At 40.3% G+C, this 26,955-nt stretch overlaps 1 protein-coding gene across 1 annotated transcript in view; it reads right to left on the minus strand.

Annotated features, from left to right (window-relative positions):
* foxj3 (forkhead box J3) overlaps positions 1-26,955 on the minus strand; it is a 78,198-nt gene that overhangs the window by 24,030 nt on the left and 27,213 nt on the right. The window contains exon 2 of the mRNA XM_058632061.1: positions 19,220-19,732. Within this exon, the coding sequence (XP_058488044.1) occupies positions 19,220-19,540 (321 nt within the window). The 5' untranslated portion in view covers positions 19,541-19,732. The remainder of the gene's footprint in view (positions 1-19,219; positions 19,733-26,955) is intronic.

The following is a 26,955-nucleotide window of genomic DNA, read 5'->3' on the forward strand; positions in this document are numbered from 1 at the left end:
ACTCCTCAGCCTCAGGGATGTGCACCAAGGCCTCGGAATGTAGCACCTTCGCTGTCTATTTGTAGTGGGTGTGGGAAGGCATGTGGGATGCCGTGGGATTCGTTTAGCAAGGCACCACTTAAATAAAATGTTCTGGCACACAAACGCACAGGTAGAGAAAGGTAAAGTTGGTCCAGGTGCAATCATCAAATTATCTAATCCTGTTAGCTGCGAGAAGCGCTGGGGCCCTAATTCCATTCATACTTTTCACGTGACGACAAGCTCCTTTGGGAAAACTTCCTCATGCAGCCATCGCAGTGAAGTTACACCGACTTCCAGCATCGAAACTCCTGTGTTGTTTCACAAAATGCCGTACAGTTGTTGCTCCATCTGGTGCACCGACTGACGAGGAGATAAGACTAGGTTGTGCTTTCACAGAATCCCATCAGTAAAAGAAAACTCAGAGAGAAGAAGATTGTGGATTTGTGATATTAGACAAGCCTCTGTCCGTGGGGAAGGAACAAAAGTACAGCAACCATCAAAGCACACGTGTCTACAGACGTACTGTAGTTTAGATATTGTGCTAATTCTACCATATTTACATTGATGCCTTCTGCTTATTTGTCCATGTGTGAACTAATTCAATAAAGGCAATAATAATATATATATTTTTATATAAAATAGAGAGTGACTACCACCCGATAGAAATGATATAACGGATCTTAGAAATGTTGTCCTAACAGTCATATTGTTCACTTATAGGTGCCAAACCGGATGTCTTCTCACTCACTCCATCCACCAAGAAAAGGGGAAAAAAGAGAAATACGTGGAGGGATAAGAGCAGCACAAGAGAATCCAGAAGAAGAGTGGTGTGGAGGAGAAAAGTTAATATGATGCAGTCAGTGGATGTCCTGGAAGTGTTTGTCATAGCCTTTCACCTGCTGAAGATGACTAGATTGTGACAAGAGACCGGGTTTACAATGAGGGAATGTAATAAACACAGGGAGGAAGACCGTAGACAGAAGGAAATCTGGAAAAAGATGATGAAAAAGGTGTATTCCAACAGCACATATCAGTTCTACACAGTGATACAAACCCTTTAAGTAGAGTAAAACAATTGTGATTAATTAATCAAATAATAATAGCACAAAGAATATCAGGTATTACCCAGATGGCAGTAAACATGGTCATGTACGACATGTATACTGTATATATATACTGTGAACAGAACTGTAAATACTAAAGTGTGAAACACAGAATGGCCTGTGTTGAATAAAATATGTCAGGTTTCGTTCTGGTTTTGTTTCTGTTTGCCCTCTTTTGTTTCGCTGTTTCCCTCAGGCAGTCGCAGCACTTCCAACTTGACATTCTTAAATGAGTTGTGTCAAATCTTAAGACAACTTTAGTGCGTGTGCTGTCTTTTACAGATTCCAGATTTGCACTCAAGGCTGTCTTCATTATGCAGGACAGGCACCCTATAGTAACATTCTAGGTTTTCAGACGGTAAAGCTGGCATCCTGTGATATACGTAGATACGATATATGTAGACATCACCGAAGTCGAGCTGAGGAAGATGCTTTTGTTGTTTCCAGTGCTTGAAATACAACAGCAGGAGCAGTAAAAGGATCACAGAAGCTCAAGTTTTTCCTCGTATCTCAATTTTTCTGCGGCTGTCAATGATTTAAATATTCACCATTTCAAAAGGGATGTGAAATTACTGTTTCCAATGTGGGTGGCCATATTGATTTTTTGTTTTTTTTGTAGGGTCACATGTTGGCAGAAGTGACGTGAATGAAAGCAATGAATTGGAACGAGGCTCCTCTGACTCATTGGATGGAAACAGCAACAGCTGCATTTTAAAACACTTAAAAAACACCTGTTTTACTGCACACATGAAACAACCTTGCTCAAAAGTAACTATCTAGTAAATTTCCTTGGATACCAGTGACAAAAAAAATTATATTAAGCAGCAGGTAAAGGCATGTTTATTCTATTTCGCACTGCATGAGCATTTTTGATGACAGTGACATTTCCCCTAATGTCAGACTTGTGAAACATGCCATCAGATGTGATGCACACTGCAAAGCTCCCTCTCTTAGCTAGAAAAACTACAGGCAGACCCAAAGCCCACACTCAAATACCAGTGTAGTCAACTATAACGATTTTCAACTTGATTTTTTTTTTTTTTTTTCCAGTGATCTTCAAAGCATTTGATCTGCCTCCCTTGGCATCCAGTAGTAATGTGTTGGCATGCTAGGTTTTAAATCCCTCAGTCTCTGATCTTTACCCACTTCTATGTAGTTTTAATAAAACATGAGGTTTGCTTGACTGCTGCAGAAAAATACATGCCAAGGTGAAATGTGTCATTAATATAATAACCTGTTACTGCATGCTCGGAGAGCCGTACGTCTATATCTATAATGCAAGGACCAAAGAAAATGGGGAGGAATCAAGATGATCGTTAACCTTTTGCCATCTAGACGCAGGTCATCAAGTGTAGCACATTGAGGTATTATAGTAATTAAAACTCAACAGCTACTTCCACAGAAGGAGATGACACTATGGGGAAATTGTATTCCCCCACCCAACCATGAGCATTTGGTTAAATTAAACCCATTTTTCACTGGCAGGCTAATATAATGAGGGCAATACATGCAAGAAAGAAATTAGCTTGATAAGCGATTACACGTGTGGAGTCAAAAAAACAACAAGTTATCAAGAGAAGAAGTGAGAACAGGGATGAAACCTTCTCACAGAGCATTTGCAAAGACTGAGTGGAAGAAAGCAACGCGGTACAGGTGCTTATGGAGTAGGTGAGCTTATATTATATTAATTTATATTCTAAGCTCACCTACTCACCTACAATTTGTTCCCCAAAAAAACACACATTTAAAATCAATCTGTAAATACAACAAATAGAAAAAATAAAACAGATTTAATCAAAAGTCATGTGGACAACAGTTCATGCGTATACACGTGTAATAAAGATTACTTAGGCCACTGTTTAGCATCACATAACATAACATACACTACACACAACACTACAGGACATATGGAGTCACTGTAGGTTTACATTTTTGTTTCATATTAAACCAAACCTTACATATATTTGTGCTATAGCCAGGAGGAGTACTTTGACTCAAACATGAATTTAAATGTAAGGAATATCCTCGTAACAGTACTGTTAAAGAATAAAGCCCTTAACTTGACACCTTTTCATAGGTTACAGAGGAGTGTATGACTTTAAGTAGGGTAAACACAGCATCGCAATGCAACTATGTTGTTTATATCTCAACATGGGATTTTCTTATTTTCTATTGTGAATTAATTACTGATATACAGTATGTGCCTTATAATATCATACACATCATATGATATGGCACAGCCCTGGTAAGGTGAAGCAAATATTCACACAAAAAAAAAAATAAATTGCCTCAACAACTGCCAAATAAGCATTAACCAAAGATGTCTGCAAATACATCGTAAATCCTCCACAGCACCAGGTAAGGAAAGCTAACCAACTTTATCTGCCTAGCAATTGTTCCAAGGGTAATCCAAGGATAGAGCCTCCTATAGAGCTCAGACAATTGACTGAGCCAATACAAAACCCCCTTAGTTCTCCAGTGGAATATAAGAAGTTTATGAATGCTGCACCAAGGATGTTCCCTTTTCAACAGAAGCAGTGGGGTGAGAGACCAAAAGCGCCAATGTAAGTGTTCTGAACTCAATCTTACACAGGCACATGCACCCACATTCCCTTCACTACCTGCTTTGTTGCTGTAAGGCCAACCTTGGAATGGACCTGCAAAAATTCAAGCGGGGAAGAAAAAAAAAAAAAAAGAAAGAAGCTTTTGCATTATTTTGTACTTGCTCTTGAGGTTACAGCCCTGGCTTGAGTGCTGCATTTGAAATACGAGCATTCCCCTCATAAATTGGAAGGTGGTCAGAGCAGATCTGAAAAGCTGTGGGGGGAAACATTTTCACTTAATCCAACACTGAATGGCAGGTCACACTGCAACAAAAGCCATGAGTCACTCATATGAGGCCTTTTTTGATCACAGTCCTTTAGAGAGCTATCCGTCTTTGTCTCTCAGAGTCTCTTTCGCTGATATTTGTGCCTCAAGCGTTCTGTCTTGCCCCGCTCAAAGCCAAACCACACACACACACGCAAAAGCATTTTGCACAACCTCTGGTGTTGCTGCACCGCTGCACCGTTCGGCATGCAGAAGTAAGAAAGCATGATTTCATTAAGTGGATTATTTCAGAGCATCTGAAGTGACTTTTAACACCGTTTTAACACTGGCAATAAACCAAGGAGGAGGGAAAAAAAGATCGACGTGAACCTTTTTTGAAATTGGCAGTGATTGAGTAACAGACAACAAAATTCAACACTAAACCAGTTAGTTTAGCACAAAAGAGACGGCTACAATGAAAAAGGGTTAAACATGTCAACTTCAATGTCTTGTCAAAAAAAAAAGAAGTATTTAAAATCTGCCGTAGGAAAAGTAGCAGTCGGTCCAGTGTTTACACTACTGAGTTGCCTAGAAAGGGGGTCAAAAAGGTCTGCTCGTACTTTTCCAGCCAGTCAGCAAAAGTTATCACATATAATCAACAACTTAAAATCCCCTTCAGCTGCAGGGTTAACATTTGCTAACATTAATAAATCATCTTCAGCTGAGCATCCTGACAATGATTTGAAATGTATGTTTGCCATGTTTCTGTTTCTTCCATGTTACATGTTTCCTACGTAGCACGCTGTTGACATTGATCCCGCCCTTGATTTTATGGGAATAAAGCCGTAGAGGGAAGTTGTAATTATGAGATATTTTATGTCACTGTCATAACAAAGCAAACAGTCACAAATCCTGTCAGTCTACCTCCTCTCATGCACTCAGCACCCAAAGTCATCACAATTTGAGTCAGCACTGAGGAGGCACAAATCACTGACAGCTCCTCAGATGGGGGGGAAAAATACTTCCCACATGGCATGCTATATGTTTGGTCACTCACTTACAAGACAAAGAGGGAAACCAGTTCACTACAGAGACAAAATCACACAGAGACATGTGTTTTCCGACCGTGCTACAACGGTGAGTGCGGTTCTACAGGAATTGCGGGATCCCACTTCTCTTCTGTGCCACACAGGGTGCATTTTCTATCCCTTCCTCCAATGCAGAGGCAGCACACGGCCGTGAGAGATTGCAGGCAAAGAGACGTCCTCTGGTTTATCCGCCCCGAAAGCCTTCGCATGCTCTCAGTTCCACATGAGGGATCTGATGAAAGCTGTTTGTCAGTACGCCACTTAATTATCAGCCGAAAGAGGAGCCTCAGATGCTATCCTTTGACAATGGCTCACAGCAGCCTGCTGACTACAGTGCCCACTAACAATGAAGAACGGACTGTAGCTACTAATAGTGACAGGGTACTGCCAACTGTCCACTTAAGAGTTAGACAAATTAAGTAACAACACTGAGAGCCTTTAAAGTGCTACTTCAGTGTGTATTCTCTGCTATGCACGCTTAACTTTCAAGGGTCAAATTTTACCAAGATGTTTGGAAGAGGAAATGCAAAGTGCAAGTGCTTCTGAAAATACATTCAAATGAAAAGGGGGGGGGGGGGGGGCATTTTTTGGACCTTTTATTCTTCCTGCATGTCTATGTAAACACGTAGATGTATGAACGCTAACATCAGGAATCCAAATAAATAAGAATGAAATGCTTCCCTAACCTTAAATTTTCATATTTTGTTCAGAAACAAATTGTGACTATCGCCAACAACAGCTGTGGATCAGGAGCAGTGTCAATTGCTGGTCCTTGAAACAGGGAAATGAACAACTAGAACAAGACAGCGTGATAATAATGTACAACTGAAATGCTACAATAGTGTTTTTTTCTACAGTGTACATGTACAAACGGAAATGGGATACATCGCCGAGCAAATAACACACAACGACCAGCTATTTGTCGACAGACTTCCCTCGCAAAATGCACACTGGACTGAGGCAGAAAAGGAGCAATCGTCACTGATCAGGAGGTAAAAAGGCTGGTTGACTAATCACGAGGTCTCCTCAGGTCTGTGCATGCTTTGGTATCTTAGGGTAAGACACTGAACCTCAAATTGCCCCTGATGGTTGAATGGCAGTGGTCAGTGGTCTATTAGACTAGAAACCATGTCATATGTGCAGTATTACTTATGTGCGAATTGAAAATGAAGAAAAATATGTATTCATTTTCAACCACTTAGGGGGAAACGTACACAATATTTGAATGTTGCTGTGACGGAGTTACATTGGCACCGTTAGACATTCTTAGGAACAACAGACTTATGCATCTGTCAAAAGATGTGGGGTCGTACATGTACTACAACAATCCCCAGGCTAACTGAAAACACTTGGCCTGCAGGGTGCTATTCAAGCAGAAATAAAACAAACCATTTAACATCATCCGTATTAATCTGATCGGATGCTCGGCTTTTCATTAGCAAAGTACAGAACTGCACATGTCCATGGGATAAACACAGAGATACACAGGGAAATGACTCAGAGTTATCTTGAGCTCGGATGACATTGATGATGAACACTGGGCTCCATCTATGCTACTAGAGAACATAATTCCCATGGTCACTAACCCACACCGGACAGGCGTGTGACAGTGTAAACAGGAAGCAAATCATCTTCTCAGTATTTGTTAACTTATTTTCAGAAAATTCTACTAATGTGTCAACACTGGTACAGCTGAACGTAGAGTCAGTGTAGAGACAGTAGAGTTCTCAAACTAAAACCAGAACCTAACTTCTCCGTTTCTTCTTCAGGTGCTGCAAAAAAAACCCTGGGGTTGATCTGGACAGCAGGCGTTACTGTAGCAGACACAGAGTCTTTCAAAACAAAATTGCACAATTGTTGTAGTGTGGATGCAGTCTTGGACTCCCTTGGCAACCTGTCAGCAATGGTAAGAAGCAAAGCTTTAAGTAATCACTCTGCCCTTACTCGCAAACTATAAAAAAAGGGCCTAAGAATAGCAGTTTCTCTGTAATACGTATTATTAGATTTGATTTGCTTCTGAAAGGGAATCACAGACCCACCCTACAGTCCATTAGCCAAGTTAATGCAGAGCTGCCAGACTTACTGACCCATTAATAATACATTGCAGTGGTCAAAAGAGGCCAGACACCTCAGTGCACCCCCTCATCTCTCTACACGGCCACATTAATGGGCTAATTCAGATGCAATTAACTGGTGGGGAGAGGCTGTGGCCTTGTGGGTGGTGAAGCACTGACTGAAGGGCTTAGACTAAGGCTTTGGATAAAATCACTCAGTTCACACACACAGGAAAAAAAACAAACAAAAAAAACCATGAACACCATTTCCACTTGTCTTCATATTTATCCTTTGAATTACAGTTTGTAAACAGAGCCTTGGCTAAATGACAGTTTTAACCTTCGTTTGCTGCTCCAGTCCTAATTCATTTTGCCGGATGAAGATCTAAGGACCAAACATTAATAAAAGAGACTACCAGTGTTTTTTTTGTTTTTTTTTTGAGTGGCAGAAACAGATCATGAAAATGAATGATTACATTTAGTTTCATTGCACTAGGTCAGTATAAGCATACTGTATATATGCAAAAGTGGCACACCTAGGGAATATAAAGAGAGTAAATGAATTGACCAGTGAATGTTTTTCACGGACGGCAGCAGCAAACTGTGGCTGTAAAATACCGATGACAATGCAGTGATAAAGGGTTAAAAAAAAAAGTAAAAAAGCAAGTCAGAAAACAAACTAGTTCATAAAATGCTCCTAAAATAAAATTAAAAATAAGACGCAGAGCCAAAGAGCTCCGTGTTAATCGTTTGTACAGAATGAACAAAGCAGGGAGGACTAAGGAAAGAAAATACAATTATCATAAAGCAAAAAGACCACACATGCTCCAAACACAAGAGGATAACGCCAATGATAGAGATAGCGAATGCAAGTACAAGAGAGAGAGATGGGGCTGTGACATCATCCTTTTCCCAAAGTAGCTTATTAGTTGTGTACCGGAAAACATAACGGTGATGTTTTAAGATTTTACCTCTCTGGGACCGTTTTCCAAGTTTGGATAAAAAGTCTATAGGATCAAAAAAATCTCAAGTAGAATTACCTTAACTTTTTTTCATCAATGCAGGCCCTGCAACACTTTGATCCAAGAGGATCTTCCTTACATTGAATCTGCAAAACAGCAACTGCTTCTCTGAGATTCAAATTTGAGTTATTTGTAATTTTTATCAATTACAGCAAGTTTCATTCAATATTGTGGGCGAACAGAAACCTACTTTTTGAGAATATGTCACATTGACAAATGACCAATTACAGAAGCGAAATGCACGCGTCACATCTGTGGCCAGAATAACCCACGATTAGCCCTGCTGATGCTGAATGTGAGAGCAGCGTCTGTCAATACAGGCGCCCAGGAAAGACAGCGGGGCCCAATCTGGCATGTCATCCATCACTGGTTCCACTCGACTGCCACAGCTGTGTCACTGTCCCCTTTTCACAGACTGCTGACCCCACTGAGGACGCACCAGCAGGATGATCAAATATCTCTCTGGGAGAAGAGACAGCCACCCCGCGACACTGATAAGGCAGAGAACTACACATTTCTTTCCTATACATCCACGTGACAGAGACATCTTCATCAGTACGCCGCATTTAACGCCAAACAGAAAAAGCAGAAATTTTAATTCCATGGATTGTGAGGAGCCGAGTGAAGCCATTAGCTGCGAGAGACTGACAACGGTGGTGATGGGGGTTAAATTGTTGCCATCGAAGAGAGGGGGTGGATTAAAACAAAGGGGAAAAAATGGAACAACATTGGCCAGACATATCCCCACGATAATTACTTGCCACAAAGATTTTATCAACATGCCAATCATCAGGGCCAGTCTACGACTTATTAGATGTAAATGCCCTACAGTCTGGATGCAAGGCAGCATGGCTCTGCTCCCAGACTGAGTAAATATTCCGTGAAGAGCTTAAATCAGTCAAGCTACAGACCTTAACCATATCAGTAATCTCAGGTTGCTGTAGAATTTTTATTTTTTAAGATCCATCTCCAGCCTCTGCTAATTAGTGCTGTTGCCTCCTTCATATCCAAAAAGAAAAACACTGTGTATATGCTACAGTGTAGGCAGATAAATTAGCTGCAAGCTTCACAGGAGGCAACCACTCTTCGGGGAGAACAGGCTACTACCTTAATTATGAATATTACTAATTACATAAAAATAATTTAAAAAAAGAGAGACCAAGATTAATTTGAACAAAAAAGAAATCATACTGATACTAAAATACATTTGTCAAAATTAAACAAAACCATTTAAAAACAGTAGCGAGATCCTATTTTATATATAGACGAAAAACCAGCGGCTGCACTCGCCACTCTGACGCGGCTTAGATGAATTTAACAGGGCAAACTTCTGTTAAAGGTGGATTCCAAGGACTGTGATCTATTTATAGCATGCAGAATTCATCAGTACAGCCCGCTCCTTTCTCCTCCTCCTCATCCTCATCCTCCTTGTCAGGGCAAAAATCAGTGCACATACAAGAGGCTATGTTAAAAGGCACCATCTGTGATCCCAGTGTAAACAGCAGTAGACTGACATTCAAGAGCAGAATGGCCATTATGTTATTCCTCCATTTATTCAGTCTGACGTTGCTGTCTTATTAGCAGTGTTATGACAGGGACGATTTGACTCAAACCAATTACTAAACTAATACATTCAGATGCTCTGACTGTGTACAGTGATAGTGCGTGTTAAGGCAGACGGATAGGTGACTTGATAGAAGAGGTAGTTTACTCTGAGGCCATTTTTTTTTTAAAATGCATGCTCAAACATGACGGGAGATGTCGGAGTTTAGGAAAACAATTAAACTGAATGGAATGATGCCACCCTGTTATTCCAGTCTATTATTTTCCATCTTCCTCATATGTTTTCACGGTGACTGAAAGATTTATTAACATTTATTAAAATCAAAGTTGAAAAGGCAGAACTGCAAATCAAAATGTAATCTAAAACTCAAGATTCTTCTCTTCTCCAAACAATATACCTGTTATTTATTTTATTCCCCCTCAAAGGAGGAAAAAAAAGAAAACTCACATTCGGCAGATTCCTGATTCGTCTTCAAAGAATTCATGATGTGGTGCGGCAACTTTCACACATATTCTCAGCAATGTTACTGTACAAAGTCCCTCAGAGATGACAGCCAGCCATGCAGAAAAATGATGGAGGGCAAAAGGCTATTCAAATGGAGATTTAAATTAAAATACAGGGAAAGCAAAGCGCTGTTTCTGTCTAAAATGTCTCTTGCCACGAAACAATGACTAAAGAGTTTCTAAGCAGCTCCCTGTGGCCATTCATCTTCCCTCTGAAGATTCTCAGAAGCGGTTAATGATTTTTCCAGCTATGAGTTGTTCTGAATTGTGCCTCCAAGTCCTCGCACGTTTGTTGCTACCCCCCAAAATGTGTTTCAGACTACAGATCTGTGACAAAGCAAAGGCATGACCAGCTAGAGGTGATGATCTCAGTACAGTCGCCACATAAATGCACAGCTCTGGAAAAGACAAAGTAACGCGGATCCTAAACCTTCATCCAGTCATTACAGAGTGTTAACAGTGACACAAAAGGTATAGCCAAGCCTGTGAGTCACGAATTGACTTATACAGATCTCATTATCACAAAGGAGGAAGTTCACTGAATTGATCACCATGGTCAACAGCTTTTACAACGGGCTGCTGCATCGCACTGAAAAAAAAAAAGAAAAAGGGAGCTGTTAAGGGTTAATGATTGTTTAAAATGATAACAGAAGACACACATATAGGGGATGACTGAAGAGGCTATTGCCCGGCTGCCAAAAAGACAGCTACAGCTTCAAGTAAAATTGAAGCCAACATCTCTACACAAGCCTGCAGGCCACAAGGGGAAGTGATACAAGCCTCCGGCTTTTTATGTTCTGCACTGCAGTCAGCACTTCACTCAGTGTGGGGACAGCAGCTCCTGCCAAAATGTATCCGTGCCAAGGCCTGCCAGCCTGCTCTTCCCGCCCACTCTAAGGGCCAGAGCGTGAGCGGTGGGGCGCCGGTAGGCGGGCGTAAGGTGAGGCTGGTGGGCGGGTGGCCAGGCTGGAGCTTCCTGACACGGGAACCCGCCTCACAGCAGGATCAAACTGGCTGCCGAGTGAATCACAGCCCCTCCCACCACCTGACAGAGTCGGCACCAAGCGTGCACAGCCTCTTTCACTGTCTCTACAATTAACAAGGAACCCGCGATGAGACAAAAGTGATGAAAAAAATACTACCTGATGCATATGACTCTGGACAGGAAAAAAAGAGACATTTATGAGATGAGGTGAAAGTGAAACTCTTGATAAACTGCTTCTGCTAAAGAATTCAGCAGAGTGCTTGAACTTTAAACGCCGTCTTTACGGTGTAATGATGGCCCCGGTTGAAAACGTAGATGACGGTATCTCGCACCAAAGCAATTTTACACTTTCACATTTCAGGCCCTGCAACCCTAAGCTTGAGTGAGGAGATAGGGCAGGAAGTGTAAGTGCAAATGCTCATACCTGGCCAATCTTATTTAAATAAGCAACATGAGCAGGGTTTTTCTGAGCTGTGACTAGTCACTAGTGAGAAGCAAAAACATTATCTCCAGAGTAAATAATGTCCTAGAGGACCAGTAGCTACCCAAATTGCTTCTTAAAAAAGAGAAAACTGCTCCAGGCTGCTATTATTAAGCCTCAGATCCAATGGGAAGTTGAACCTTTGATCTGTATAGGGTACTGTGTATTTGCATTTTATAATGAGATCAAAGCAAAGTCCAGGGCCCCTGCAGGAGGCAGCTCTGTGCCCCATCTCTGCACATTGGACTATTTACAGACCAAAGCTACATTTTCCTGTTAACAAGATCATGTAAGAGCTATGGACCTCAGTGAAAATGCAGTGGGAGATGTTTGTTGGGTAATAAACAGCACCTTACAGTTTCTCTCAGCTAATTTTCTTTTCCTGTACTCAGGTGTGGATGAGAAAAATAAATCATGCCAGTAGCAACAATCTTTTCAAAAGTTCAAGAGCAAACATTTCAAGCATTTTTAAAAAAACTGAGAATTGCTCCAGATTTTCTTTGGCATTCTTCTTGTGGAAGAAATGCAGCAGGGAATTCACACACTTTGCCTGAAGTGAGCCTATGAGGAGCTGGAAGAAGGTTTGAGATCAGCGTGGAGGTCAATGTTTGTGTACCTGGAGTCTCTTTATTCAATACTGTTCCTCGCTATTTTCTTTCAACAGAAAATACACCAGAAAAGAAAATCACACACAGTGTCGCCCTGTCTTTTGCTGAGCTTATCAGAGCAAAGTCTCACATTTTCCGACAGGCCGATTAGAGCCGAAGCGGAGGGAACGGCGCACAGTCGGAGTGCATTAAAACGTACGCTCACTTGCATTAAGGAGGCTGTTTGTTTGAATTAGCTTGCACACTATAAAGGAATAACTGCAGCAACACCTAAGAGATAAAAGTCTGCACCAAAGTTAATTCTATTTGGATACATAAATAAAATAAATATTCAAATGTAGAAAACTGATGTTGTAATCACTTCACAGGCATTTACTATATATTGTGTTCTAATTGACAAAGACTTACTGTAACTGGCCATCATGATGCATATATGTAAAAGGGTAACAAAGGGGAATCCCCCCTCTGCAGCTGCCTCACTGAAGTGTGCTGAAGCTTAACGTCTGCAAGTCATCTATGCATTGACTTTTTACTAACGGCACAAGTCAGTGAGCGCTGATTTGTGATTTATGACACGCACGCCTGCGTAAGTGAAGAGCAGACTTGAGAAGGGGTGACTATAGAATTTTATTTAGCTGCAATTTCCATTTATTTAATTACTAATTGACTTGAATTTATACATTCAAATCAAATTCCATTATTTATGTTCCAATGGTTTTCCCAAAATGCTGATTCTGACCCAAAGTCTTAATAGCCTTTCAAGTCACACCATTGCAAAGTGCTCCAGACAGATAGAAAGACATGTTTTCCTGTTCCCGTTTACCTTTTAATCTCTGGGGAGTCATACGAGTCAGCTTATGTTGAGTGTAAAAGCTTTACAATTGGAGAAACAGGTATGAGATGTGACAAAGAAAATACGGACAAAAACAAATAGACACAGTTTTACTGCATTAGAGCCCGAGCACAGAACTGAAAGGCCGCCACATTTCTCGGAAATATACATTTTGAAATACAAGTACATAAAAAAATATCCTTAAGTAATCTGGCAGATATTGAAGAAAACTTTTTGTGCAAGAAACAGACAGAGAGGAGAGCTACAGTGTACACTGAGAACGTAAACCTGCACAATATGAATTAAAAGCATCTAAAAGAGCTGGAGACGGTGTTAAGAAAAGCACCATCTAATTGCTTGTTCATAGACGCCAATCACTTCTGCACTCTTGAAGGTGGCATTCACATTTTTTCGACCGTGAATTTTATTTTTATGGACGGCATTTTTCGACATTCCTTAAAGTGCAGGCTAATGGATTTTCTTGGATTAAATGAGTTGGTGATGCTCGGATTGGCCCACTCTCATTCTTGCCCACGCAGCTCGCATTATCATGCAGAATAGACGCACGTGTGGACATAGTCCCAAAATGTGGACATAGTCCCAAAATCCTGTGATCTCCATGGGGAACATAGAAGCAATAAGAACATCCGCCATACATTCACCCCACCCAGGTATACTTGCTTCAATGCTTCTAATTACGTATATGCATACTCTGTACAACAGTTCAAGTCACGGTGGAGGATGAACATTACTACTACATATATTGCATGTTAGATAGTTTACAGCATCGCAATCAGGTGTTTTTACGAGTGTTTTAAAGGAAATAAATTACAGCTGAAACAATTACTCGAGTAATCGATTATTAATCAACTATTTTTATAATCGATGAATCGGTTTGAAGCTTTTTTTCATTATTAAAACAAGATTTTCTTAATTTCTTTACTCTATATAACAAAGAAATCATTATTAAAAGTGAATCATTTTGGTTTGTGGACAAAACAAGACATTTGAGAACAGGTTTGGCAAACACTGATCAACATTTTTTAACGTTTACTGACATTTTATGGACCGGACATAAACTTCTGAAGCAAGGCGTCTGTTGTTCATTCTATTTATATAAGGCCCGTCAAAATAACGCACTCATTTAAATTCACTAATCAAATGTTTTTATTAATTAAATTATATGTATTACTATTATTAATAACTAATAAACCAAATTCTGTGATCTCCATTCAAACATGTTGTAACATGATGTCATAGTATCATCTTGCTCTTAGGTTAGGTTAACGTCTTTATAGTTTATAGCTATATACAATAAAATAAAAATACATTGGCAAAGGGAAAGTGGATGTTGAGGATGATAGCACACTCCCGACTACAGGAATATGCACCAGCAGTGACAACATGAACACTGTAGTCTTTCTGTAGCCTCTTTTTATTATTATCATCACAGTCTTCTTTTGATTAATCTTCCAGCAGCCATATTATGAGAGTCAATACGAATCTTTAGAGATGTTATTCAACCTGAGCGGATGAGAACCCACATGCTGTGCCCCGTGCATAGAAGTCCACTGAATCAGACCACTGTCATCCATTTTTGCCTGCGCATGAGGGTTAACAATGATGCATGACAGTCTGTGGAACACCACATTAAATTAAAAATAATAAAATTGTCCCCCTTCCTCTGGACTAACTTGTCCCATATCCCTCTAACATGAATGGATCTACCCATCCTCTCTGGAGGTTACAGAGCTCCTGCTCTGCTGCTGCTGTTGCTAGTTCTATTTCTCCTTCACCTCCAGCAATGAACTCTTCTGCTGCTGCTGCTGCTGCTTGAGCTCAGAGATAGCGAACAGAGTGTCACATACATCAGCACCGACGCTACATGTGCCGTCTTTAACTGAACACAGCACTTATTCGTAGCCATACATCATGTCATACTGAGAGCATCCATCTCATCACCATCTACTTCTTAATTGCAAAGCAGTTTTGAATAACTTGCAGAGTTCAGCATATTTGTTAAAGGTCCAGTGTTTGGCAGCAACTGAAGATGAAATCATTTTACTTCGTTTTTTAAGTGTATGTTTTTATGTGTGTACAATCACCTGGTTGTATGAAATGCTTTTGATGACCCCAGATTTCCTGTATCTAGCAGGAGCCCGGTTTAATTTACCGAAGCTACCATTTTGGACAACCGTGTTATTACAATTACAAATCCCCCACGAATAAACTGAATATACGGAGTCTAGGTTCTCCAACAGATTTGGAAGGGTGAAGTGAGGGATGTTTATCTGCAACATGCAACCTCACTAATAAATGTTGCTAAATGTTAAACACCATGCCTTGCAGAGTTTTTAAGCATTTCTCATTTGTATTTGCTCTGAAGTAAAAGAGACATTAAACCCAGAAATCTACGTCGATTATTCATTGATTGATCTTTCAAACTCAATTGGATTTGAAACTATTTTTAAATACAGCAAAAATCAATGCCTGAGATTAATTTACATTCATTAATCACAGATCATGTAATCACTTGACAGCCATAATATATACAGTACTGCGCAAGTCTTAAGCCACCCAAGATTTGTTGTTTTATCAATGTCATAATAACCATACAGTATAATTATTTCTTAATCGCTTTATTGGAACATGTATAAAGTTTTAAAATAACAAATGTTTCACAAAAAAACAGCTATTATAGTTTAAAGTGTCCAGTATTAAGTGTGACCTAACCTTACCACTACTGACCCTAAATAATGTTATGTCATGTCTTTTTACTCATGACAAGCTTGATCATTACATATATATGTTGTATGAGTTAAACTCATTCAACATATAAACATGTTTGTCCAAATAAAATCTAACTTTTCTTAGTTGGACTAACATATCTAGATCATTCGATTCAATGATTCAATTCATGTATGTATATGTTTAAACAGACTGGAGTCTGACTTAGTGTTCTGCGCACACACCAACATTTTCTCCCCCGTCTTTGACTCGGAAGTAGAAGAGAACAACGTATAAACTGCAGTACTGTTGCCGGAAAAAGAACAAACACAACGGTGTCGGCAAAAGCATACAAAGAAACGTACAGAACCACACCACCATCCAATCTCGCCGTGTGCCGTTCGTTTCTCTGTGATGTAAAAGGTCAACTGGAAAAATTCAATAGCACTAGGGCTGTAATCAACCAAAGAAAGTCTTGGTCGACTGAAGCCCTGAAATTTCGACTCAAAAATCGACTTAAAGCGCTTTGAATCACGTGCACCTGTGCAATATCATAGCCCATGATTTCTGAAAATATACTATGTCATATAGTGATACCAGCGCAAGAACTGTTGAGGAATATTTCAATTATTTGGCTGTGCATGTCCTCGCACAGAGCGTCACTGAACATAGGAGCTCCATGCTGCCATTGTTGCGGGCGAGTTATAAACCGTAATCAACGATTATTTACTAAAACATTGAAATATGACAATTCTGATATATTCATATACTCAAAATGGACAGAGCAACATAACGCACACAAGTAAGCTTGTTGCTTGCTGTAGTCGAGCTGCGATTTGCAAACTGTTGCTTGCAAACTTTGCATTAGATTTTTTCCCGCCATCTATTTTTGTAAAATGCTGCCACACTGCCGATGTCTTTGACATGGATGTTAGAGGAGGACTGACTGTAGCCTAAAATGAAACACTCAAGATTAAATAAAACCACCGGACGTTCTTTAATCTATCTGTCTCTTGTGGGTTGGGCTAATCCAAAATACTGAAAAAAAGGAGGGGTGTTCTCTGAAGACACGCTGTTACCTGTAAAACAGGGGTGCTCTGAAAACACTCCCATTAGCACTTGGTACGTTCCTGTTGATGAAATAAAATTAACCATAGACTGTATGAAATTAACACAGCAAAAAGTCAACCAATCAGAATTTGTGTCGAGCCCGAACGTATGGACTCATAAATCGACCAGTCGACCGGTGTAAACGTAGTCATTGACAGCTTGCTTATAAAGACGACCAACTTTCAGTCACATCATTCCAATCAAAATGCCACTTTTGCACATTACTGTACATACATACCTATACACTATTTTATTTCAGCAGTTTAGATTCTCAGAAAAAAAAAATTATGACAGGGAAAACACCCTTTTAACAAGAACTGAGAAAATAGTGACGCAGGCTCTAGACTGTGAGCATATCTTCATTCTGGTTTTTCTGCGTTTCCTGTGCTGCACTGCATCCTGGTTAGAGTGATGTGGTTTTTCTCACTTTTAAATGTGATGGGTATTTCTACAGATGCTGCCCACATTTAGGCCAGGATCTTTTCATCTACGCAAGCTTTTACTAAACTAGAAAGTACTCGAAGGGCGCCAATCTCCACCAAAGATGACTAATTCTCCAAGTCGCTCGTATACCCACCATTTCAGTTACGTCAAGAATTAACATCTCATGATAATGAAAAGGAAACCTTTAACATTTAAGCATCACAACGCTGCTCGTAGAGTAGATTATTCTTGTGAAATAAAAATAATTTAATCTTATCAGCATGACCTTTTGAAGTAAAACCTTTTGAAGCACATTTTCGCAACCATACTACTTTAATATCACATATGATGCAACCATTACAAATACAGGGCCACAGAAATTGTGATTATTGTGGACTTTCAACACTGCATTAAAATGTGCCTTTTGCTTTACCTAGTCGCACATTTTCCACAAGTACAGTCACTCTTTCTTTACCGGGGAAATGTTTCGAATTCATCATCGAATTCATGATCTAACACACATACAGTAATAATTATTCAAGAGTATTATAAAAAGTTGGTCGGTTACTGTTACTGTTATCACGAGCTTCCATGCGTACCCTAATACAAGTGAATAAAATCATTTTGGGAACTACAAAACTGATTGCTCAGACCAGCTGCTTAGATTAATTTGCTCTATCAATCACTTTGTGGTTTTATCTAAAAAATATAGTGTGAGTGTGAGAAGGGCATGCAGAATGTGGAGGTCAGTGTAAACTCAGTGCAGTAATAATACATGCAGTCTAACAACACATTATGCTGAAACTAAATAAGAAGTGACGATGGTAAAAGAGGAAACAAAGGTGGCAAAATAAAAAAAAAACATTTCTTCACAAAAAACCTCTCGAGCAAAAATCATGCCATTTATAGTAAAACATGTTTTCTCACACACACACACACACAAACACATGTTGCAAAAAGCTATTATTCTTAGGACACTGCACTGAATTCATTTCATTTGGACGACCTATACATAACCATAACTAATGAATGCCTAACTCTAACCACAATTTAAATCTAAGCCTAAATTTAGCCAGTTTCTCAGAAATCTGATTCTGCCTCACAAGGACCAGGGTTTAGTCCCTATGAGGACAACTGGTCCTGACAGCTAGAAAAGGTCCTTAAGAAGTAATAAATACAAGTACAAGTACACACACACACACAGCCTGTACACATGCCAGATCTTGTCGCCCCAGGAAATGGGCTTCATACATCTTGTCTGACTGCAATAAAGCAGTGCCTAAGATTCTATTTCCAATAAACGTCGACTGATTGAAAAACTCATTCTAATATCAATTTCCATCTGGGCCCTTTAAAAGGCAATCAGCATAGCTTCATCTCGGTATATCATGGGCTCCTTGAGATGATGACACAGCACTGGCTCTCTCTTTCTGCATAATGGCCTTCTCCTATCAAGGCATCTGCAATGAATAATACCACCCATGAATGGGCTATTTAGTCTGTGTTCGCACAGATAGGGGCCACTTCTCTGAATATTAATCCAGGGTTTTAAACTTTATATGGTTCTCTCAGGGCTGAACCATTTTTCACCAGCGTACTCATAGTTTCTCTCTAAGCTTTTTCAGAAGTGACAGTGGTGATTACCATAGGCGTCTCACTTTGGAGATGGACTTAAGATACAGAGCACCCACTAAACAATGATTTCAGTCAAAGAAAATTAATTTCAACTCTTCTGACAAACCTCTCAACAGTTCAATCAAACAATGTTTAAAGCTTTGAAATCAAAAAAAGTGTCGCTTTGTCCACATTCCATCATAATGCTATGTTAAGAATTACCTACTGTAAGTCTGCCTATACAACAGATGAAGGGTGGATGCAACTCTCTCTTACCTTCCAGCCACTGCCCGCCTCCCGATAGTAGGGAAAGTTATCACAGATCCACTGGTAGATTTCACTCAGAGTCATCTTCTTCTTTGGCGAGCTGTTGATAGCAAACGTAATGAGACTGGCGTAGCTGTAGGGCGGCTTGCCGTCTTTGTGCTGCTGCACTTCCTCCTGGTCCAACGTGGTGTTAGGATCCAGTAGGGTACTCTTTTTGCCCATGCCTGGTCCATGGGCATTTTGAGCATCCGCCTTGCGGATGGCCGCCTGCATGGTCAGCTGAGGAAGCCAATCCATGGAGGTCAGGCTACTCTCCAGTTCCGACGTCATGGTGGCGGCAGGCTGGGCAAGAAGGGGGGGTGGGGAAAAGGTGGAGGTGGTGGTGGTGGTCGCTGTCGGCGTTCGCTGACTAATGGTGAGTTGATCACGGTTTAAGCAACAAACTGAGGCAAGTAACAGCTTGAGGGTGAAGTCAGGGGTCCCTCAGCTCAGGACATTAGCAGAGCATCTTCTGAAGGTCAACTGAGGAGAAACAGAACAAAGAAATGTAGTCATTAGCCAAATACTCTTGGTTACAAGGAGCAGCTTCACATTGGGTAAAAAAAAAAAAGGTAATATACTTAAGCAATACTGGAAAAGTAACAAAAGTAAGTTAAGGTGAGGAAGCTGGTGAAAACTATTTTTCCCAACATCAATAACACCGGTCTGTGTCTCTGCAAAGTCTGGTTGTATTCGCTGTGCAGAAGATCACAAGCCCACCACTTTCTCCATCACTTGCTGGTCTTAAAGCTGACTCATAGCTGGGACTCCATCTGCACACAAAGAGAGTAAATGCCAGGCAATTGTTTTCACAACTGCCAGCCAAATGGGGGAATGGCTCAGGAGGAATTCCGACTCTCTTGAGGATAGTAAACCCCCCTCTCCTTTCTTCCCTGTTGCCAGCTTGCCTGCCTCCTCCCCTTCTTCCCCCTAACAGAGCCTCTGCCATCAACAAGCCAGTCAGTATCGTCTCGCAAATTATCCTAGGCCGTGTTCGTGTTGGCCGTGCTGTGCAGAGTGCTGCCAGCAACAGCCTGTCTTTCTGTCCCTCACGGCACACTCCCCTCACGATCTTAAAATAGAGGGGCTGCGTAGAGAGGCCTAAAGTTACAAATGTAGGTGAACTGGGGCATGTGGAGAAAAAATATCCCGAGCAAGATGACACTGCAGTCTAGCTGAAGGGAAGAAAAAGAAAACAGAACAGGCGGAGGTCTGAGGAATCCTCATCAAGTTGTGGGAATTTTCTCTTGACAAAGCATGCTCACACAAGTGTGAGTGTGTCTGTATGTGTGTGTGTGAGAGAGAGAGCTTTAGAGGGCTGAAAATACACAAATTCTTGACAGCAGCCAGGAGGACAAACCCTAATCTTTTTTAAAAAAGCAGCTGTGTGTTCTTTTCAGAAATTGTATTGATTAATATTACTTGCACAATTTTTTCCAAGGTTGTTTTTTTAAATGTGCCTTACAGCAAAAAAGGCGCCAGTTCCGTGACCTGTGCTGAATGAGGGCCTTTCAGTGTGGAGTTTGCATGTTCTCCCTGTGTGTGCGTGGGTTTTCTCCGGGTACTCCAATTTCCTCCCACAGTACAAAAACATACAGAGGTTAATTTGACACTCTCTAAATTGCCCGTCGGTGTGAATATGAGAGTAAATGGTTGTTTGTCTCTGTACGTTGGCCCTGTGATGGACTGGCGACCTGTCCAGGGTGTACCCCGCCTTTCGCCATTTGTCAGCTGGGACTGGCTCCAACAACCCGTGACCCTCATGTGGAGGGTAAAGTGGATAAAGTAGACAATGAATGAAATTACATTTTTGAATGAATCAATTATGAATCATTAAATGCAATTTATCTTATCCATTACTTTCATCCTGTGGTGTTCTCTCCATGCTAATAATACATTTGATTATATTTCAAATTATACATTTATATTTCATTATATTTTGATCAAATGGTAAAAAAAAAAAAAAGCCATTTAAACATAGTTCAGGCAGAATATTTTTAAAATGAGTAAGCAGAGACTTAAAAATAAGTTTTACAAAATAGTGCCAGGAAATAGTTAATACAATATTTTGGCCTCTGCTGTCTTTGTGAGAAGAAATGAAAAAAGTAAGAAATTCCTCAACTGGGCAAACTGAACTGGTCTCAGTTGGTCAAAAACTGTTTTCGGTTGTCCTTTTAAAAGATCTCTCACAGTAGGGGTTGGCAATGCCCAGCAGCCAATTCCTTATCCACTATCACAGCAGACATGCAGAGGCAAATGATGAAGGCATTTTCACACATGCTTGGAGACAGAATTCGGGGGGAAGGAAAAACCAAATTCAGAGATCATTAATAGGGGGAAGAAGTGGTCCAGAATATTCCTCTTTAATCAGCATTGGGTTGTATAATATGCAGCAAAGTTTCTTCTGCAGGAAATACGCACGCATCTACATGTATTTGATTTGATGTGTCGGTTTTGAAAGCTCCTGATGTACAACTGCTTTGTTGTTTTAGTGTCTGTCAAATTCTGTGATCATTGGCATTTGGATTGGAATGATGTGACTGAAAGTCTGGTCTGGAGTTTAACTCATACAATATGTGTATGTAATGCTCAAGTGTGTCTTGAATAAACCTGGCGTAATAGACATTTTTCATTGCAGATATTTGTCGACATGAAGCAGTAAGAGAAATAAAGGTTTTACCAGTAACATTAATTATAGTTTTAAAAGAGCCAGACTTGCGTTATTTTTCAAGGTCACAATACATCCTTAACACATTAACCTGTAGAAACTTTTGTTTCCCCAGAAAAAGTATTTATTTTAAAACTGCATGCATGTCTCCCATATTTTACAGATGTGTTTCAATAAAGTGAATGAGAAATAACTTAATAATGTTGCCTAAGACTTTTGCACAGCACTGTATGATAACCACATTGCCTTTATTTTCATGCAAATATAAGCCAATAGAGCTCCAGTAGCTGACATCACACAACCAAGGTAACGCCCCCTTTGGCAGGGAACAACACTGTTCTCTTGATTAGACGTATATACACTAGACCAGTGGTTCTCAAACTTTGTATACCACCTGAGAATATATTGAGTTCTCAAAGTAACACGTTCAAATACAGTGGTGTAAATAGGCCAAGCAAAGTCGGCTACGGACTTTTCACAGGAGGCAGATTTATACCCAATAAGATAATATGCTTTCTCATCATCATCATCATCCTCTTCCTCACATACACTTCACTGGTATAGCGAAATTAAGATAGAGCAGGAGATAAGGTGACTCCAATTATTATTATTTAATTAATCAAAACATTTCTACACCCTCTGGTCAAAATTCCTCAGCTCCACTCAAATCACATACCAGAGGAAGCTCTCGTACCACTGGTGGCACACGTACCACAGCTTGACAACCATGGTACTAGACAACACGGCAATATGTCAGACAACTCCTCTCTTCGCCGGCTGTTTTCATCATAGAAGTGAAGATGGAACCAGTAAGATGACAAAGGTGAATCACTGCTATGATATGTGCAATGTTGGGAACCGACAAGCAATGGATTTCATGGTTGAATCTAGTTTGAGTCCATGATTTGCCAAGAGCTAGTTCATAGAAACCGAGCCACGTGACGCCTGGAGCTCTACTAGTGTTGCAGACAGAGCTAAAAATGAAAGCAGTATACTTATATATTATTCAAAATGGTGATACAAAACATACTACACATGACGATGGGCATACAAATAAGCTTTGCAAAGTTTTTAATGAATGTTTTTCAAAACGTTATACCCACTGCAAATCTTAGTCAATTGAAATGGACTAAAATCGAGCAACAGTGGAGTACATTTCAAGCATTTTGACAGTCATAAGATTTTTAACAAGTTTCTTTAACATGAGTCTATTTTGAAAAGAACTGGTTATTTGCCTATCAGAGGTTGTATTTATTCTTTCAATATTAACAGTTGCACTGTGTGTGTGTTCACATAGCTGGAGGCCTTGATGAAAACACCAAAGGATTTAAAGTAACTCTCCAAACATCTACAGTTATGAGCAAACTGACAGATGAGCAGCCTTCCTGACTGACTGTCAACAGGTGAGTCAGAAGTGGTGGAGGACGGTTCTTATCCCTTAAAGCATAAACAAGTCCAACAAAAGGCATCTCCACCCTGTGACTAAAATGACGGTGACTCACAAGCAGCTAATGGAAGTAATTCTCGTCTATAAATATTTAATTGAGAATTAAATAAATAATAATTAAAAAAAAAACATCTACATATCATTACACACTTGAATATCTATATTAACCAGTCAAAAGCTCTAAACACAAGATATTATGTAAAGATTGTTCATAGCAACAGATAGTAGCTGTATGAAATGTTTGTGTGATCTCTTACAAGCATGCTTCTTGTTTCTTTATCAAAACATGTATTTTGTTCTGGTTCAGATTATGTATTTATCCACTTCAACAACTTTAACTGCAAGATGAAATAGAGCTGAACAATTTGGGGAAATTATGGTATGTTGATTGTTCTGCCAGATATTGAGATTTGACTTGAAGTCGAGCTTCAGTTCAATATCGCTTTGTTATTGATTTAAAATGTGCATTATTAATGCATGGCCATTCCTTGTAGTCTGCTGTACTACACAGAACTATATTAAGCAGAGTGTACCTGATAAACTGGCAACTCAGTGCTTTATGTGTATTAATTAACTCTTGGGGGTCTGAAGGTGAATGTTTTGACTGACACCAAATGCCCAGTAATAGTGGGGGAGGCAGGGAGGAGGAAGCAGGCAGAGCCTCATGGTGGCCGCTGCGGGTGAGCTGACAAGAGGCATGGGTTGATGAAAGGCACTCCGCCTGTTACACGGAGACACATGCCATTTGACCTTCCATGCTAATGATCCAGCTGCTACATAATCTGTGGCACTAAGTCAGTGTCTTGATTAGAGAACCTTGGGCTGTGGCGGGCGTGATGAAGAACAACACAGCAGGGAAGTACGTCAGCACTCCTACTGCCTTCATTAGCCTGCCAGGCTGTGGGACAGTCAGAGCAGGGACAAGCCCCAGCCTGCTGCCGCATCAAGGAGGACTGTCAAAGTATGTTCACCACCGGGTCTGGGGGTAGGCAGAGGAGAACTGAGGAGGCGGGAAAGATGAGAAGAAAAGCCAAGGGAAATGAAGCAGCAGGGGAGACTGTTGAGGGCACAAGCATGCTGCGATCAGGTCTGGTAGAGCAGATACAAACATTTCCTGTATCTACGGTCTAAATGCTGGACTCACACAAATGCAATAGAGGTGTCAACGTGAAACACTTTGAATGGAGCGGCACCAACTGCTGTCAAACTCTCATGTGGGTCCATTGCTTCGCTTTACTAGCATTGCGTGCAGCAGAAGTTTGGATATGTTCAAGCGTCAGCCAATCGAAACATGTTATGCAAATATACTGACAAAGAAAGTAGCCAATCAAATCACATTAATGTGTTCAGCTCAAACACTCCACGGCTCAAACTGACAAGGTTGTTCCCCCCATTATGCTATGTCAAAATGAGCAATAGCGTCACATCGCAATCACATTTAGCAACATTGGCAACTGTTGCGAAAACAGTTAGCCTTGACAGACAGCGCACTACTAGCCTCTGATAGCTACCAACAGCACGTACAACCCATCAAACGTCGACTTATCACTTATGTATGAATCCAGCGCAAGAGTTTGGGTGTCGTGATTAAGAGCCCAAAGTCACACACACAGAGAGCCACTTTGTTCTGGCTCTAAAAAAAAAAAATGGAGCTCAATCACAGTCACCACTAAAAAAAAAAAAAAAGGGAACGTAACAGCCCTCATCACTGAGAGTACATTCACTGGCTGAGAGGAAGAAGTGGACGGACAAATGTATTCTCTATTCAACACTCAAAATGTATTTATCCTCAAGGGATTAATGGCAGATTTAGTTCTGAATGAGAAATTGAAAGCATTTTTGAAGCATCTTAATTCACCTAGTTCTTGACAGGACTTATCAGCGTTCCTGCTGCCGAAAGACCACTGACAGCAACTCACTAATTGTATTCTGTGTCTCAGCTGCTAAGTCTGAAGTGGCTCAATCAAACTGACAGCATACTTATTAAACATGTGCCAAGCCCTCTTTTATTCAAGAATCCTCTATGAGGCAACAAGCTGAGTAACAGCAGATTACGTCAACATCATCGTGTTAGGCAAGTACATACTGATGTGCAAGACAGCAACTGCGTCATACGTTCAGCGCTGTTCCCATTATCCACATTTTCAAAACTAATGTATGTACTTGGCAAGCAATTACAGTACAGGCACGATACTGCTACTATGATTGGCACTTAACGGACTAACTATTCAATATAATGACAAGCACATAAGCATAAAAGTCCTCTTATGTTGCTCTCCATAGGTCTTGGCTCGAGTTCCAGTTTGAGTTTTTAACTCTGTGGAATCACCCGTTTCTCTGCATTAATTGTTTATAAAACAGTTGCTGATCTTCGACAACCACAATGTGCTTTAGCTAATACGACACAATTATAATCTTTTGTGTGTTCACTGAACACACCCATCGCGCATTCAGAGTGCTGATGGAAAAATTATGCGAACCCTTGGACTTAATAACTGACTTAACCTCATTTGACACAAGTAACACTTGGGTATCTATAGAGCACACCTGCACAGTTTTCAGGAGGAATCTGAACCATTCCTTCCCACAGAACTGATTCACCTCTGTGATATTCTTAGAATGTGTTGTGTAAATGACCCTCTGAGATCATTCTATAATATCTCTATTAAATAATGCCTGAGCCATAATGGATGCATGTGCAGTGCATGACCTCTCCTCCACTAAGCCTCATGTGTCTTGGGAACCTCTGTTGTTCACACAGGGGAGCATGTCTGCTGTGGATGTGCTGCCATGTCAAACAAAAGGGTCTGCCAGGATTCTTCGGTGTGAATCTGTGCATCAGCAGGTCCTGCAAATATTTCACAATAAAAGCCTTGTTGAAAAAAACATGCTTCAGTTCAGCGAACTGAAACATTTGCCATAGAATTTTTATTTTTCTGTGAACTATGTGTGGTTTTTGATAATACGTGTGCCTTAACAAAAAGGAAGACGTTTTGCAAAGTAGACTGAGCATCTCACACAACCCAGAAGACCTGGCAGACAGCCACACTGACATTATCCTGAGATACTACCTCAATAATCTTGACAATTTGCCCCTCAATTTGGTGCCCATGTGCCACGGCAAGAGAAAGAAACACAACTACATCCTTTGTTTGTATATGTGATAAACAATAGAAGAATGAACTGTGTAAAAAAAATAATCTCTTTTAAAGATTTCAACCCAATTTTAGATTGTAGCCATTTAGATAAGCCATAATCCAATTTGCCATGAGATGATTTTGGACAATATTCTTTACAATGAGTTTCCAAATCCGAACTCAAAATCAGAGAAGGCAGGGGGGTTTGGAAAAATAACTTAACGATTTCTGATGCAGCCTGTTTTTAAATGAAAAAACATTTTAATAGAATCAGCACCTTGTAACACCTTGAATCTAATCTAAATCTAAAACTACATTCAAGAACCTTATACAATAACTTGATGACAAACTGTAAATGTGAATGTAGCATTTACAGTGTTCAGTGATTTATTTGAGGAGTCTTTTTCTTTTTTTTTTAGCTGGGAATAGGGCTGGGCGATAATACGATAACAAT

The sequence above is a fragment of the Solea solea genome, chromosome 6, assembly GCF_958295425.1.
Source record: "Solea solea chromosome 6, fSolSol10.1, whole genome shotgun sequence".
Lineage (NCBI taxonomy): Eukaryota > Metazoa > Chordata > Actinopteri > Pleuronectiformes > Soleidae > Solea > Solea solea.